Source organism: Archocentrus centrarchus, chromosome 20 (genome assembly GCF_007364275.1).
Source record: "Archocentrus centrarchus isolate MPI-CPG fArcCen1 chromosome 20, fArcCen1, whole genome shotgun sequence".
NCBI classification, from domain to species: domain Eukaryota; kingdom Metazoa; phylum Chordata; class Actinopteri; order Cichliformes; family Cichlidae; genus Archocentrus; species Archocentrus centrarchus.
In genome coordinates this window covers 29142142-29159558 of record NC_044365.1, presented here as the reverse complement: position 1 = coordinate 29159558, position 17417 = coordinate 29142142, and the positions used below count along the sequence as shown (strand labels likewise).

Here is a 17417-nt window from a genome sequence, read left to right as displayed (position 1 = left end):
GAAAGTCTTCTGTGTAACATCTGCAAATGTTTCAAGTTTATACAACAAAACACCACAAGTTTCCACAAAGTCAAAGTAGGATTATTCTTAGGTTAAAATAGAACCAAGAAAAAAAAAAGGTTGTTTTCTTTTAAAATATATTATGAGGTGAAAAAAGGTTTTGAGATATTTGAATTGTAGCCCTCAGGCTCTGGGCTTCTTCCTGAGACTTTATATCTACATCTTCTGAAGGATGAGTAGTGTGAGGATTTTTCATTGACTGCCGCTAACATCTGTTTTCTTTTAAATGATTAAATCCTACCGTTTAAAAGCGAGCCTAATACGGTGCATGGCACAGTTTATACTGGGTTGAATTTTGGGGCAATGTTCTCTGGGACCTCTGCCTGTGAGACTGTAGCTGCATTTTCTTCTGTATTAGCAGGATCCTTATTGTTTGCTGAAAAAAAGTAAACGCCTTCGTTTTCCCCCACAAACAATGTAAAATGAGTCGCATGGACTCAAAAAGGGCATGAGCACCATGCATACAGTATGTGAATTAAAAAATAGTGAAGCAGGCATAAACCCATGTCACTTTTCCCATGGTGCAATACTGTATTTATTAAGTGAATATGTGCTGACTCATTCATTGCAACTAATCATTTAATCGCTTTCTGTTGGCAAATACTGACTGAGCTTGTAGAGCTGTGCCTCGGGTTGTATGTAAATTGAACTTTTCCCAGAGCTAACGGAGTGTTCCCCAGCCTCCGTAATTTCTAGTTTAAGTAAACATACAGAAAGAGCATGAGTGCAGGACGCATATCACTAGATATACTAATAAGTGTGAGATAATAGAAAAGAGATATTACAAGGATTTATGATACACTTCATTGGTTAGACCTTCTAGGTTGGACCCTCTTTTGTCTTCAGAACTGTCCTAATTCTTCATGGCACAGATTCAACACGGTCCTGACAGTTGCTATCCTGTCTGCATGTCCATGATGTGAATCTCCCTTTCCACCACATCCCACAAGTGCTCTATTGGATTGAGATCTGGTGATTGTGGAGGCCTTTTGAGTGCAGTGAGCTCACTGTCATGTTCAAGAAACTGCTTAGAGATGATTTAAGCTTTGTGACATGGTGTGTTATCCTGTGGGAAGCAGCCATCAGAAGATGGGTACACTATGGTCATAAAGGGATGGATATGGTCGGCAACAATATTCAAGTAGGCACTCAGACACTGGGGTGACTAAGTGCCTCACTTAATACTAAGGGGCCCAAAACAAGACAAGAGAATATCCCCAAATTAATCACACCACCACTAGTTTATGAGCAGGCAACATTCTTCCAGTTTTCTGTCATCCAATTTTAGTGAGCCTGTGTGAATTAGTGCCTCAGTTTCATGTTCTTAGCAGACAGAAGTGATACCCAGCGTGGTCCTCTGCTGCTGCAGCCCATCTGCATCAAGGTTCAACGTGTCGTGGACTCAGAGATGCTCTCCTGCGTATCTTGGTTGTAATGAGTGGTTATTTGACTTACTGTTGTCTTCCTAGCACATGGAAGTAGACTGGCAATTCTCCTCTGACCTCTGGCATCAACGAGGCATTTTTGCTTAGAGAACTGGCGCTCAGTTTGAGCAGCTGAACATATGTACCTAATGAAATGGCCGGTGAGCATATATTGAGAGACTTGAAACCACAGTTAGCGCTTGTGAGCTCCCATTTTTCTCCATGGTTCTTGTGACGATCTCACACACACACAGGATGAATTCCTTCACCGCGGTAACATTTCAGGGCATCAAATACTGTGGATTTTGTCAAAGCTGCTGATGTCTTTTTGTGTCTCACTCCCAACTTGTCAGTTATAGACGCTGTTAAAAGACCCCGTGGCATCATATACAAATACACTGGATTAGCGTCATTTCAGCGTGCAAGGTTAATGCTGTGAAACGTTGTGGTTTAAATGAAGCCACAACCTCTTCTAAAACTTTTTGGTGCCTAAACAAATGGAAGCAAAAGTAAAAGTGAAAACAAAGTCATGCAGATACACTGAGCTCCAAATTGGGAGACAATCCACGGTCGTCTGACTGGCAAAACTGTGACTTCCAACCTCCAAATGAGGATTTTGTTCCTCTTTAAGAGGATTTTTATCTCTTGGCCTCCACTGTTCCTGCAGCTGGTGCCTCAAAGCACTGACAGCAAAGGTCCTGGGTTTAGAACACAGTGAACATTTATGCTACACAGTTAGACAAACTTTGTGTTTTGACAAACTTGCTAATTGCAGTATAATACAACCAGAGCTACAGCACTTTCTGTGTTTAGTCATTCTTTCAAACATGCTGTGATATAATAACATAAGTGTTCAGCCTCATCCCTGTATCACCTGCCTGCTGCGCTTCACCTGCATACAATTCAGACTACATAAATCTGCTCTCACATTCAAGAGTCAATATCTTAATCTTTTTGGTGAGTGATTATAGATTGCAGTTGTCACTCACAGTCAAAAGCAAACTGTGTGTGAACTTCAGAGGTTTCAACATCCCAGTAGGAAGTGACAGCACTTCTTGCCTGCAGTATGTACACGACGACGATGACATTACATGGTTTGAGAACCATATCCTTCAAATTATGCTCCGTCATAAATTGTATGGGCTGCTTATTCCATTTTCAGCCAAGATTAAAACAACTTTATAGCGCACTCTCTTTCGTTTCGCAGTTCAATAATTTGTTCTTACATGAAATGGATCTGTCTGGTCGAAGAAGATAAAATGAAAATATATATCTGTGCTTGTGTTTCCAGGTGACAGCCATCACCACCAGTGCAGAAAACTGTGAGCAGCAAATCGCCTACAGCTGTCGCATGTCCAGACTCCTCAACACTCCAGGTAAAGGCTGAGGATGGCATCTTTATTCACCGCTGACTCAAACACGAGCAGACAGTGCTGACACAGATCTCCGATCCGTTTGGGTTTCACCACATAGTCAGATTATGTCAGATGGAAAATTCATAACATCAAACCAGAGTCTTCCCATCTGCTTCTGTCTGAGGATGCTGCATATGGGAGAAAAATGATTGAAGATACATAAAGACTGAAGATTATTCTAATAGGGGTCTTTATGAAGAGGGATTTTATCACATGGACCCATTACAGATTTTGTGCCACCCCACAGGCTGACTACTAGACATGTGCAATATTTAGTCCTAGGAGCTTTAAAGCTGTTCTGGTGACTGGTTGCTGTCCAGCACCATGGCAAGATAGCCTAGACTGGGTTTACCCATGTTTGAAGTGTTTCCTTCTTCCCTCTTTTTAGCCAGCAATAGAACTGCACACGTTACAATTGAAGCAGACCTCTGAAAATGAGTTGTGTTCTGGCTTTGCTCATTCTGAGTAGATTAACTTGGATTACACTCATTTGCATTAGATTTGTTTGGACTCAGTCAGTTTGGCTGTGCGACGCCTGAGCAAGGCCTGGTAGGGTTTTGTGTCAGTTTGGTTTATATTAGTTAGGCTGGCTTGTGACATAGTTTAGTTGTTTAAGGTCTGTCCTGGATTAGATGTATTTGATTTGTGTCATGGCTCGGTTTAGCCGCGTTTAAACAGCTTAAACAGCTAAATAGCCTCTATGCAACACGAGGAGGGTTCACAGCTGTGCAGCTGCCTCTGGTGGTGACAGAAGACACAAAGGGAGCAACATTTTACTCTTGTTTTGTTCCATGTTTGTATTTAGCCTAATATTTCGCTGGGTGTGTGTGTGTGGACACGTGTGTATGCGCACGCATGTGTGTGGGTGTGCATAGTATTATTCACAGAGCAGGGTGTTTTGTTTGACTGAGAATAACAAGCTTGCTGCCATTGTCAGAACAGCTTTCCATTTAGAATTTCCCTCTATTTCCTTTGGCCAACACGCACTCATGCATTTACACACACGCACACAGGCATTCACATTTGCAACACCATGACCCACCTAAGGGAATAGCTTCATAAAGACAAGACACTCCTAGCAATTAAAGTGAGACGAGACAGAAAGGGCCTGAGATAGAAGTAGAGGATGTCAAGTTTGTTTGATGTGTGTGTGTGTGTGTGTGTGTGTGTGTGTGTGTGTGTGTGTGTGTGTGTGTGTGTGTGTGTGTGTGTGTGTGTGTGTGTATGTGTGTGTTGATGCGTATATTTGTGTCCATGGTCCTTGATTGACTGAGTGGGAATAAAGCAAAAGGTGGTTAGTAATAGTTGGGTATTAGTGCAGCAGACCAAAACTTTGCAATTAACTTCCACTGCTCTCTAAGATTGCACCTCCATCTACAAACATAGTATACACACACACACACACACACACACACACACGCAAAAACCCATGCTTTGTTAATATTCTCTTTTTTTTTTTTTTTAATTCTCGAGCTTTTTGTGGTGTGAACACACATACCCTGCCACAACCACACACAGACAGCCAGTAACTAGTTTACTCCTAATTCAGTACCTTGCAAGTTAGGGGAAATCCAATTACTAGTTTAGAATGACAGAGAAAGTAGGACCAGGAAAAATCATTTACCCAAAAATATGCTTCATAAATTAGCTGTCAGCTTTCATCAAATTACACTGTCAACAGCATTTCCACTGTGAACCACAAGCACACATGCACGCGTCACTATACACACTTGCTACTCTTCCACTTCCACTTTTTTCCCATCCAGATCTCATCTATTAAACGAGGGCTGGCATTTTGGAGCTAAACGAACCGTTAAATGGGAATTATATTCTGCCACCAGTGACACCCTTAATTTGAATCCTTGGCAGTAATTGTTCTAATTGCCTGACCCCTTCCTCACCTCTTGCACCTATTCTGTCCTTTTTATCATTTTTTATCACCTCTCTCTTGCTCAAACACATCTGCAAACTCATTGTCTCTAACATCCGCTCAATCGCAGGATGGGGAGATACAATAATGGGAGATGCTGATGTGTACAGTGGCACACAAAGACACACACATACATACACAGCACACACATACATAGACAAAAGCAATATTTCTGTTTTCTTTCCTTCCTCTTCGGTCCTTCTTCTATATCATTTTTCCCCCCACTGCTCCCTATAATCTTCTGCATGCACATTTATCAATTTCTATCTGTCTGTTCTCTCCACTTCCTTCATGCTTATCTCCCCTATTCTCTCTTTGTTCTCCCCCTCTCCCCATTTAACATCTAAAGTCTCCATTTGTGCCTCTTCCTCATTCTTCACCTCCAATTTTACCTCACAGTATTGTCTCCCTCCCTCTTTAAAACTACTTTTCCTTTATCCCACCTCTCTGCCCAGATCTTCTCACTCACGGCGTTGAACACTTTTTTTCCATTAGTGTTAGAATCACAGCTTTTAGATAAGAATTAGCACCCTTCACTAATGATTTAGTATCACTCCCTTCACCACAAACAATCTGTAAACAACCGATAGAGCAGGGCTCCCACAAACAAGCTCTTGTGTAGATGGAAACATGGATAAAAACACATCCGTAATTCCCTCTGATACACACACTCACACCTACAAAGGAGTTTAGATAAAACATTTGCTGAAGTGTATTAGTGCTGCACAGCTGTCTTTAACATACAAAGCATTTCCATTCCTCTGGGTTTTTTTTTTTATTTTAGTGCTGTTGCTCCTTCACCAGCTTTTTTGTTCCTTAAAGTAACACATTACAGATCTCAGCAACACTTACAGTTAGTATATTTTTTATTACATTGCTTGTTTAATGTAATCTGAAAAGAGCAATTGCCAAAAAATTCATTGTAAACCAGACAGAATATGGTACCTTTATTTTAAGATGAGTACAAATGTTTTCAGTTTTCTTTCTTTCTGTAATATCTGCAGGGACAGCCACAATTAAAATGTGGTTAAGGTTGTTGTGAGTGTTTTTTTTTTTTCTTTTCATTCTTCTATTTTGTGAGGTCTCATTGTTTAGGGGAGGTCTAAAGGGTGAGGCTAGGAGGAGCTTTTGTTGAGCATGATGGCCTGGCCAGCTTCAGTTTTGTCTTTTTGGAGACCTCAAGGACAGCCCGACTGCTTATCTGTTACTTCAGGAGATTCCCTGAACTAAACCCTGAGTTTCCCTATTAACAGGAAGGAAGAGTAGACATGGGAGTGGGGTATAAATACAATTCTCTGTGGATGGATATGCTAAGGATGATCATACCTCTGTAAAATGCATACTAGTCTATCTTCGTTTGTTTGGGGTTTTGGTTTGTTTGTTTGTTTTTGGGGGGTTGGCTTAGTTTAGCCACTGTATGGGCAAAAATATTATATTGCACCTCTCACTCTTTGAATTCAGGTGTTTTCAGTCCCACTACCAACAGTGTATAAAGTCAGGCACCTGGCGATGCAGTCTACTTTTACAAACATTTGTGAAAGAATGGGTCATTTTGAAGATCTCACTAAATTCGAGCGTTGTACTGGTCCTACGTATCACCTCAGCCATGAAGTGCCAGACCACGTAAGGTTACAGAGCAGGTTTGCATAGTGCGCAAAAGTGTTGTGAACATCCTCTGACATTAACATCAGCACAAAAAAAAAAAAAAAAGTGTGCCAGGAGCTTCGTGGCACATGCTTTCATGGTTCTGCAGCTCCTGCAGGTGTAATGTGTAGGTAGCCCAGTACTTTTGTCCACGTAGTGTATGTAGCATGTTTCTTCACTCAGCAAATCTTCTGACCCACCACTCTTGCCTTCCCTCTTGTGTTGTTAGACAGAAATGTCTGATATGTGCAGAGGCAACACTGATGCATTCACATTTTTTGCTTGTATGAATAAGTGCTGGCTTGATCTCCAGCCAAGCTGGCAGCAGAAATGCACTTATTATAACATATATACTTCTAGCCTGTGAAGATGGAACACGCCACTAAAGTGGAGGGGAAGCAGCTGATAAAGTCGCTGTATACAGTAGATACATGGAAAGATGAAACATTTATGCAATGATCAAAGCAAAAGAAGAAAGCTGAAGAAATAGAAAGGGGGGGCAACTGTCACTCCTGCTCTGTTTATACTCTACTCACACGTCAAGCCAAATTATTGTTCTTTAGCAAGCAAGGATACTGATTCAGGTGTTTGACAAGGACATTAAAAAGTGCTTCACTTGCTGGCAGTTGAGGCAAAAACACTCAAAGTAAACACATTTATTTGACTTTATTAGGTTTACCTTATCATTGTTTTAATGAATATGTGCACCACAGTGACTCTATCTATGCCACAACAGCAGGTTTTGATAGTTCTACGCGGGCAGACTTCTGATGTAAAGTTTGTAACAGCTTTACATTAAAAGCAGGTTAGAAATTTTGGTTTGGTACTAAAAAGGGTACACAGGACAAACCGGGAGAGAGTCAGGGACACAGGAGGAGGTGAAAAAGAAACAGGGTGGGATAGAGATGAGAAATGAGTGGAGTTCAGGATAATGAAGCTGTTTGTATGTATTGTTACACTCCAGTCCTTGGGCACTTCTGGTCTCAATTATTGCCGCACAAGTAACAGCAAGCCAACCACTGTCATATCCCACACGCATCTTCACACACATTCTCACAGGTCTTGCATTACACCCTAATGACTTTATTCTGCAGATCTGGTTAACCACTTGTTTATTTTTTTCTCTTGTTTGTGGTTTATGATGTTCATCATTAACCTTTACAAATTCAGCAGTGACAATTGTTTTGGGGTTTTGTTTGTTTGGGTTTTTTTTCCCTCCTTCTCTCTCGCTTCCCCCTTAAGCTCTCATGCCTATTAAAATAACAGGTACCTGATGGCGGTGCGCTGCTGTGAAAGGAGAAAATGGTCAGCTTGCATCCAGCTGTACTAGAAGTTTGTCACTCATTATGTTTTATTGGAAAATATGCAATTCTTAACAAATCTATAGTGAATGCTTCTGGCTCCCACACAGAGTGGCTTTTAATGTCAGCACATTCACATTGATATTTATTTAGCTGTTTTACTACTAATGAAAAAAAGAAGAACATAGTCCACAGGGACCTTGTCTTTGGATTGTAACTGTTTGGAATTATTTCATTATTAACTTTAACTTCTCTTTATATTTCTTCTATTACCCCCCCTTTTATTAGCCTATTGTGCCCACGCTCTGCCCCGATTGTGCCACGTCTTTCATTACTCAACTAATGTTCTGGTTACAGTGTCATTAATTTGTGAAAGCACTCAAGGCAAGAAGCAAGTCAGGGAATGAGAGAGAACAATAGTTAATAGAGTGAAAGAGGAGAGAATGGAGAGCTATCTCTAGGATCCTCAGGCATCCTCTCTCTTGCTCTCTGTCTCACCCGTTTTTTTTTTTTTCCCTGTCCTTGCTTTTCTTATCCCCTGAAGACAAGATGCTAATTAACATTAAATCATCATTCCTAACTTCACCCCCCTTTTACTGCACTGATAAGAATCTACCTCAGTTCAAGGCTGCATGCAGCTTTTTGCCCCCACACACCAACTGTAGGCAGGGGGTGAGTGTATTCACTCAGATAAGACACACTTGAGCCCGACGTGCAAAAGTTAGGCTTTATGTAGCACGACAAATTAACAGAAGGAATTACCCTGAAAGATTTCACATGCCCTTCTGATATGTCAAAACCTCAAACTCTTGAAGACATCTGTGATGATGGTAAAAGATGTGCTAACAGGAAGCAGCAGTGTGTGTGTGTGATGAGCCTTTTTTTTTTGTATCAAGGTGGCCTTTAACGGGAGAGAATTTACTTCCCACACTTCCAAAGTGCATAGAGGAGAGCAGAGCAGAGGAAGAGGTCTGAAGAATTTAAAGCTCCAGCAACACTTTTCACAGTGACCCTGATGAGAGAGTCAAGCCAAAGTCTATCAATTTTTTCTATATAGAAAGAAAAACATTAATTGGAAAAAAAAAAAAAAAGTTTTGTTTGTGAATCCAAAACATTTTTTTGTCTCTTTTTTTGGTTAGGTTTGTCTTGGTTTAGCCACTATATGAGAAAAAAGTATTGCACCACACTTAATCTTTGAATTCGGGTGTTTTCAGTCCCACTGCCAAAAGTGTTTAAAATCAAACACCTAGCCTGCCTTTACAAACATTTGTGAAAGAATGGGTTGTTCTGAAGAGCTCACTGAATTCGAGCGTGGTACTGTTATAGGAGGCCACCGCCGCAACAAGTCAGTTTGTATGAGAGAGAAAAAAGCAGCGAATAGAGTGAAAGAGGAGAGAAAGGAGAACTGTCTCAAGGATCCCCAGGCATCTGCTCTCTTGCTCCCCGTCTCGCTGGTTTCTTCCTGCCCTCGCTTTTCTTATCCCCTGAAGACAAGATGCTAATTAACATTAAATCATCATTTCTAACTTCACCCCCCTTTTACTGCACTGATAAGAATCTACCTCAGTTCAAGGCTGCATGCAGCTTTTTGCCCCCCGCGCTCATTGTAGGCAGGGGGTGAGCGTATTCACTCAGATGATAAGACACACTTTATATAGCACAGCAAATTAACAGATGGAATTACCCTGAAAGATTTCACACACCTTTCTGATATGTTAAAACCTGAAACTCTTGAAGACATCTATGATGACGGTAAAAGATTTGCTAATAGGAAACAGCCGTGCGTGTGATGATGTGCAGGACTGAGCTTTTTTTTTTTTTTTTGGTATCAAAGTGGCATTTAGAGGGAGAGACTTTACAAGAAATGGCAATAAAGCGTGATCTGTCACAGTGGAGCCCAGATCGTTTACATCTCATAACGCATGCTCTCTGGTTGCTGTCGCTTTGGTAATGCGTCATTGCCCGGGATAATGCTGTCATATGTTGTGTTGACAGAGTCATGCGTCTTATTCCGCCCATGTCTGTCTACCTGAGTCCAGCACTTACAGCTTATTGCCAGGCAGGTGCAAGTGTCGAAAAGGAAAATAGTTTAACACTTTACAGTACATTAAGCTGGAGTAATAAGGTGTTTGCAAGAGCAGCGTGTCTTTTATTTCATTTCTTACACTTTTCTCTTCTTCCATATTTCTTTCTGTCTTATTGTGCTTGTCGTTTTCTCCGGCGGTCTCTCAGTCACACAAACTCACAGAGTCCCATGGGTGGTCGAATCTTTTAGTGACAACCAAAATGTGTAGCTGTGGTAAATGTGCAGTGTAACTGATGTGAACTGTGAAGGCAACACCAGCTGCTATGAAGCCATTGATGTGTATGTCTTATGTACCTTTAAAGTCTGTATTTCTTTTTCCCATCATTACCTGTGTGTGTGTGTGTGTGTGCGTGCGTGTGTGTGTGTGTGTGTGTGTGTGTGTGTGTGTGTGTGTGTGTGTGTGTGTGTGTGTGTGTGTGTGTGTGTGTGTGTGTGTGTGTGTGTGTTTCCCCACATGTGTTATCATTAGTATTGCCAGAGAATAATCTTTCTGTACCTGCTGCCCACTGGCAGTTACCCAGCATGACAAATAGTCTCTTTTCAGCTTTCCCAATAGTGAAACACATTTTTTGTAATACAAGTATAGACAAAAAAATAAGTAACCATTAAGAAATATGACTTCAATTTCATTGCACATACATTTGTTTGTACCCATTTGCATTAGTGCAAGCAGTGGCAAGGAGTTTTCTTAAAAACAAACAAATGTGATGGATGTAAAAAAGAAAAATCATTTTGCTGGTATTGGACTACCGGAGATGTTGCTCTGGACGTGCACAGTCGCAGTTTTAGCTAAATTTAACCAGTCCAAGCTGTAGGCAGAGTCAATATGGCTGTGATCTGTCGCATATCGGATGAGTTAAACAGTGTATCGACTGCTGTAAAGACAGACTTACTGCAGCATCAGAGCTGCATCAGCCTCAAACTGAAAGTCTGCCTTCTGTTTTCAAGGTGGTGGGAGTAATTATCCATCATAGTTCTCAGTTTGAAGTTTTTTTTTTTTCTCTTTAACACCACCTGCAGAGAGTGCAAGGGAGAACCAAGGACAGAGTTAGGCTTCCTGATTAACTTTCTTCACTTGATCAGCATTCATCCTGATTCCCCAGCACCAGCAGCACAGAAGAATGTACTCATTACCACGGACTGGAAGAGCATGTGAAGAATACTGCAGTGGACGCTGAAAATCCTCACACTTCTCAGTTATTAGTTATTGCCTGCTCTCGCTGTTCCAGCTTGCCCAGGCATTCGTATGAGATGAGTGGTAGCAGCCTACTTCCACAACCAGCACCCTGAATAGGGATGGGAAATGAGAATTGATTCCGGCTGAGAGCCAGTTCTGTGTTACAGAGTCCATGAGAATAGTACAGCCCCATGCTTATCAGCTCTTCTCAATAACGATGGCATTTTTTTTCCTGACAGTTTCACATAGCAAAACGGTAACTTGAAGCCTTTGTGCACATGCACATGTCTGTGTTTAGACTCAGAGATGAGAAGACACTTGGTTGGAAAATGAAAACTGTATAGACCTACTGTCTTCCCACACAGAAAATCAGGCATCACCAAGGGAACCAGCCCTATGAGCAGAATCAGTTGTGACACCTATAAATATCTGTCCTTATCACTGATCTTGGCCAGATTACTTTATACGTGGTTCATCCCCTACCCCTTCTTGTAACTGTTTACTCTCCCCCTGTATTTCTGTTTCTGTCTACCAGGAGTTGAACTTAAAGTTAGAGGTGTGGATTATGAACTGGAAGGGAGACAATATATCCTCTGTATAACGCCTCTGTTGAACACAGCTGTCTCATGGTTCTGAATTCGCATGGACTGTGGTCTTCCTGTCAGATAGGCTTTGATCCATTTTATCTGATGGGCACACACCTGCATCTCTCCCAGCTTCCTCCTTAGCAGTCTAGGCTGGAACATGTTGAAGGATATAATTCTTACAGTGCTGCCTGACCTGTCCAGGAGTCCAGAAGGGAACAAGCCCTCTGCGGCATGTAGATGATTGAATCAGCCAAGAGCTGGTAGGCAAACAGCAGTGGGGCCACTAGGAGGCTCACATGGGTGCTGAGGTGTGCCAGGAGTAACTGTGCCATGTCTTCTTGATGCAAAAGGTTTAAGGCCTCTGGTCTGTAGTTTGTTGTTGTTGTTTTTTGTTTTTTTGTTTGTTTGTTTGTTTGTTTTTTTTGGGGGGGAGGGTCAGTTGGCACTTGGCAAGGATAGTCTGGGACTCTTTCCAGACACAAGTTTAGGTTGAACAGCTGCTGGGGTGCATAGCAGAGCTGGTTGGCATAGATCTACAGAAGTCTGGTGTTGATGGCGTTGGGCCTTGATCCGTTTCCCTGATGGAGCCTGTGCAGTTGTCCACTGATCCACCGTGACCACCAGTCTGTCCTGAGAATTTGTTTCACAGCTGAGGTCAGAACAGCTCTAACTGGTGGGGGCTGCCGTGTTTAAACCTCAAAGTAACTTGGGTGTTTACTATTCGTGCAATAATCTCTCTGACTTAATCAGTAATGTCAAATATTTAAAGGAAATTGTTCTGGTGTTCTTATAAACACTTTATATAGTTTCCTATTTTTCGCTTGAAAGGAATCTGTCTGCGGTACCCACTGCTGTGCTCATGGGTCTTGGACCCAGAGTGTTTAAGCTTTCAAGTTTTCTCAGACTTTTAATTCTTGTTGATGATTTATTTAGTCCTTAGTTTGTTTATTGTTTATATTTCAGCTTCACATTCCTTAGTATCTCAAGCCTTAATTCTTTGTGTCAGTACCTGTTTATTCTCATTATTATTCAGCTTAGTCCCTCATGTTATTATCATAGCCTTGCCCCTTGTGTCCTTTGGTGTCAAGTTTAAGTGTTGCCTCTATGGTTAGTCAGTTGCTTCCTGTTTTATTTTGATAGTTTGTTGTCTCTTGAGTCTTGCCTTTTATTTTACTGTTTCTTGTTACCCAGGTGTTTCCACTCTCCCTGATTGCCCTCTGTGTCTATATGTTTACTCATTTAAAATTTCAGCTTGCCCGTGTTGCTTGTCACATTGGGTTGTTGTCTGCCTGCCTGCTTAATATTTTTGGACTTTTATCTGCTTAATAAACACCTCGCTTTCCGTTGATCTCTGCCTCTCTGCATTTGGGTCCTTACCTCAGCACAATATGACACCTGCAGCTGCTGGCAGCTGAAATTAGTGCTCTGCTTCACAACCAAAGATCAAATGGTATGGGCTGCTCTCGGTAATGTTTTGCTCTAGACTGGTTCACACTCAGAGGTAAAGGTAGCCCTTTGAAGTGCTTATTTGCAACATGTTTATTCATTTGTAATTCAGAATGACAAGCAAAAACATTCTGGTTAAAATATTACACAGTGCGCAGGCTCCTTGACTCTCATACTCCAACCTTGTTCAGATGTCAGGTGTACACATTTGAATAAGGAGCTGTGAATAAAAACTGAGACAGCCAGTATATCGACTTATCAGAATCATTTGAAAAAAGAAAAAACTCGAGTGTTGTGCAGGTGCTTTAAACATCGTGCTCCTCCACTTCCTCTTCTGCTGTGTTGGAATAACTATTCTTTCCAGGCACTCACATTGTGTGGTTAATTGTGCAGTTATAAATGCTACATCTGTGAATAAATGGTTAAAAGCAAATGTTGCATGTTTGCATGATTGGAACTGAAAGTATACAATGAATGAGAGTTCAAAGTGGCAACTTTTTTCAGATTTCCTAATTCTTTCTAAGTCCTCCATTAACTTTCGCTTTTAAATCCATACTTTATTTAAAAAAAAGGGGGGGGGGCATAATTAATAGTACAGCTTAATTTAATTTAATACCATCTTGTCCTTCACAGATTAAACTTGCATTTGAAGTTTCTGTCTCATTAATGTTAAAGCTATACATGACTGCAATACAAAGCTCAAAAATATATACAGGATATAGCCATAACCATAATGGTTGCTTTGACTTTAATTCTCAGTTTTGGACATGCATGAATAAGATCCACACTGAACCTTTCAATTCAATTCAATTTTATTTATATAGCGCCAAATCACAACAAACTGTCGCCTTTAACATAAAATGTTTCTCACATGCCTTAAAAGATCCTTGTGTTTTAAAACGCTGCACCTCTGGCTGCAGAGCAGGTTCAAACAATGCAGGCAGACTGTTGTTTTCTGCCATTGCTCTTTTCAGCCAAAATTAGACATCCCCCCATTATAAAGAGCCTGCGAGGGAGTCCATTATCTATAAACAAAAAGCAGCACTCAGCACATAATACTTTGAACAATTTGCTAATGGTTTTTATTAATGCCACTGTGTGCATTTGAAGTCATTGGAAGGCAAACTTATTAATAGTCTTATGGGACTGAACGGTATTCCAGTTGAGGTGCAGTAGGAGGGATGACTGCTGAGAGTGTGCTGCAAGCTGCATAAAGCTATCGAGAGAGAAAAAAAAAAAAAAAAAGTCTGAAAACATGAATCTTTCTAATAAAAGTGACATAATAGATATTCTGCACACCTGCACACCTTGTTGCTTAACTCACAGAAAACAGCTTATTACTCAAAAACATGTGCCAGCAACACACACTCAATACAGAACACACAAGAGAAAGGTCAAAAATGTGCAAGGGCACAAACTAAATGTGGAACTGTGTGGAATGGATGTTGCATCACTTGATTACAAACATCCACACAAAGCTTGTCTTCTCTTATTTCTATATTTATTTTGTCTTCTTCCTGTGGCTTCGTTCTTTTCATTTCTATTATGTATTTTCTTCTCCATCTCCCATATATTTATTCGCCTTTTATCTCATCACCTATCTGAAAATGCTCAGTGCTGAAGGCTGGGCCTTAGGCACTGCTTATACAGGGGTACCACACAACACATATATAATTAACATAGACACGCATTAATGCAGAGCTTTCAACAAATCTAACATTATGTATTATTATTGGGCTTTCTGTTTTTTCTTTTTTAAAGAAGAATTGCCAGTGCTGCATATATTAAAGTGTTTAAAGTATGTGTATTTTCTGTTAGGCACTCTAGCTGATACACCTAATGTGGTGAGGATTTTAATGTAGTCATTCGATTCAGTGTGGATACATTTAGAAATGTGTGTGTATCTCTTTCTGTGTGTGTATGAGTTACAGCAATGCTCTGCTGTGGATGTCCATGCTCTTGATGTTGATGCTGGGTGGAGATTGTTGTCAGACAGCAACTGAATCCACTTGAAGGAAAAAAGCTCTACATGGTTAGAATTCAAGTATGTGAGATTTGTGATATAAGCATAGTGAGTGATGATAAAATGAATCTGATAGCTTATTGATCTCCTTTGGGAAATTCTCATTTTTCATGGCTCTAGAGCTTGAGTGTGTTTCTCAAAGGAATATATTAAATATTTTGAATGCAATGTTATTGTTACCTATTAAATATACACAAAATGTATAATCACTGTATGTTGGCCACTGTAATCATTTGTTAAGCATGAGAAAAATGAAACATAGGGAATAAAGAAAAGATGTTTGTCAAGTGAGTGTAAAAACATAACAAATGAAACAATGTGCTGGAGCCATCGTCCTACCGTGGTCATTATTCAGTATTTTCAGCACTTATCATGTGAGATAGACCATTATTGCCTCAGCAACACAGATGCTGTTTTATGAGCTGCTGATGAACTTGGATATAATTATCCTTCTGTGTAGATTTATACACTTTAGAATCATCAACAAAACTTTCAGCATCAGTATAATTACTTCTGCAGAGGTATTAAACAAGTCGTTCAAGTCGATCGTTCTCTACAATCCTGCAGTGTTGATAATGATATGTTGTTGTTGCCACGGTGTACGCAACATGTATTTGACCTGTTTTACAAAGTGTTAGCGCTTAAATGAAAAAGAAAAATTCTATCATAGCCATTAGTGCATGTTTGATAAAGGCAATAAAGCTACAGCACTGTCTTGAGCCACCCCTCATTTCTTTATATTTAGATAGGAAAATGGGAAATAGTTTTAGCAGTGTATTGAAACATGTGCAAACATACATGGAAATACAGTATATAAAGCAAAAACAGAGTTTGCACAATTCTAATGAGCTTGAAGGTCAATATTTGGCACGAGTACTTTATTCTTAAACACAGTCTGAACTCTTAGGCTTCTAGTCATTTCTTTAAGCAGTCTTCAGGAATAGTTCTCCAGGTTTCTTTGGAGGACATTCAAAGCTCTCCTTTGGATGTTAGCTGCCTTTTGTTCTGTTCTCTGTCAAGATGATCCCACACTGCTTCAATAATGTTCGGGGCTGGGCTCTGGGGAGGCCGATCCGTGACTGATAGCGTTACATTGTGTGCTTTTCTATCCAGGTATGCTTTTACTGCACTGGCTGTGCATTTGTGATCAATGTCATGCTGAAAAACCCACTGCCAATCAGATGCTTTCCAGATGGCATTGCATGGTAGATCAAAATCTGACGTTACGTTGTGCATTCGTAATTCCATCAATTTTCACAAGATCCACCAATGACTGAAATGCAGCCCCAAACTATGACAGTGCGTCCACTGATGACAGTTTGAACCAAAACCTTCAAATTTGGATCCGTCACTTCATATGACCTGTTGCCACCAATTTTCAGCTCAGTTCTTGTGTAATTTGACATCAGCCTTTTTTTCCCCATTTTTATTTAATTTTAACTTTGCTAGTCAAGTGGTCAGGTAAAAAAAAAAAAAAAAAGAAGTCAATGTCCAAAGAAAAAGCCTTAAAGCCTGGAAAATTATTGGTCAAGACCACTTTAAAAAAAAAAAAAAATCACAAGACAATCTGGCTCCTTGGAAGCAAAGTTTTTGCAAGCCCAAAGATAGACCATTAAACCCCTAAGTTCAGCTCCAGAGAAAACCCTAAGTACACTGATAGCTTATCAGTACAAGCTTTCATGGTATGAAGAGAAGAGAAGGACAGACAGAAAGGAGCTTGAAGGAAAATGAAGTACCTTGCAGCAGAATGGCAAAAGAACAAAAAGGAAATAATAAAGGAAGCCAAGAACTGATGTAGAGCAACAGAGAGGGAAGAGAGCAAGTAAAAAAAAAAAAAAAAAAAGGAAAAGAGACAGAAAGTAGGGGGGAAAAAAGGAGAAGCAGATTAGTTTGTTTTCAGCCGTTTGCACTGACATTGAAAGATATGTCGGTACTAATGTCCCAGAAAGCTTTGAATAACACAACAAACCAATACATATCCCCCTTAATGGGATTTTCTGAGCTATACTTGCTCCCTCTCATGTGCACATACACACCAAAACATCTCAACACGCACATACACATAAACAATGCACCATATGGCCACCGCCTGGCGGAAAGATAAAAAGCAAATGGAAAAACAGAAACAGCTCACTTGAGGAGTAATTATGATATTGTCTTCTCATTTGTGACGAGCTAAGGGGTTAATCTCAGTTTTGAAGCTTTCTGCAGCAATCGGCGACTCTGTCCTCCACAAGGTTGCCAGGGAGAGCAGCTGCCCGGTGAGCTGTGGTGTACGACCACAAACTGATCGTCAGACATTGCGATTTCAGTGATGGATGACA

General features: G+C 40.5%; 1 protein-coding gene across 1 annotated transcript in view; it reads left to right on the top strand.

Annotated features, from left to right (window-relative positions):
• The window catches only part of cntnap2a (contactin associated protein 2a), a 214228-nt gene that overhangs the window by 90931 nt on the left and 105880 nt on the right, over positions 1–17417 (top strand). The window contains exon 15 of the mRNA XM_030756212.1: positions 2776–2860. Coding sequence (XP_030612072.1) covers positions 2776–2860 — 85 coding nt within the window. The remainder of the gene's footprint in view (positions 1–2775; positions 2861–17417) is intronic.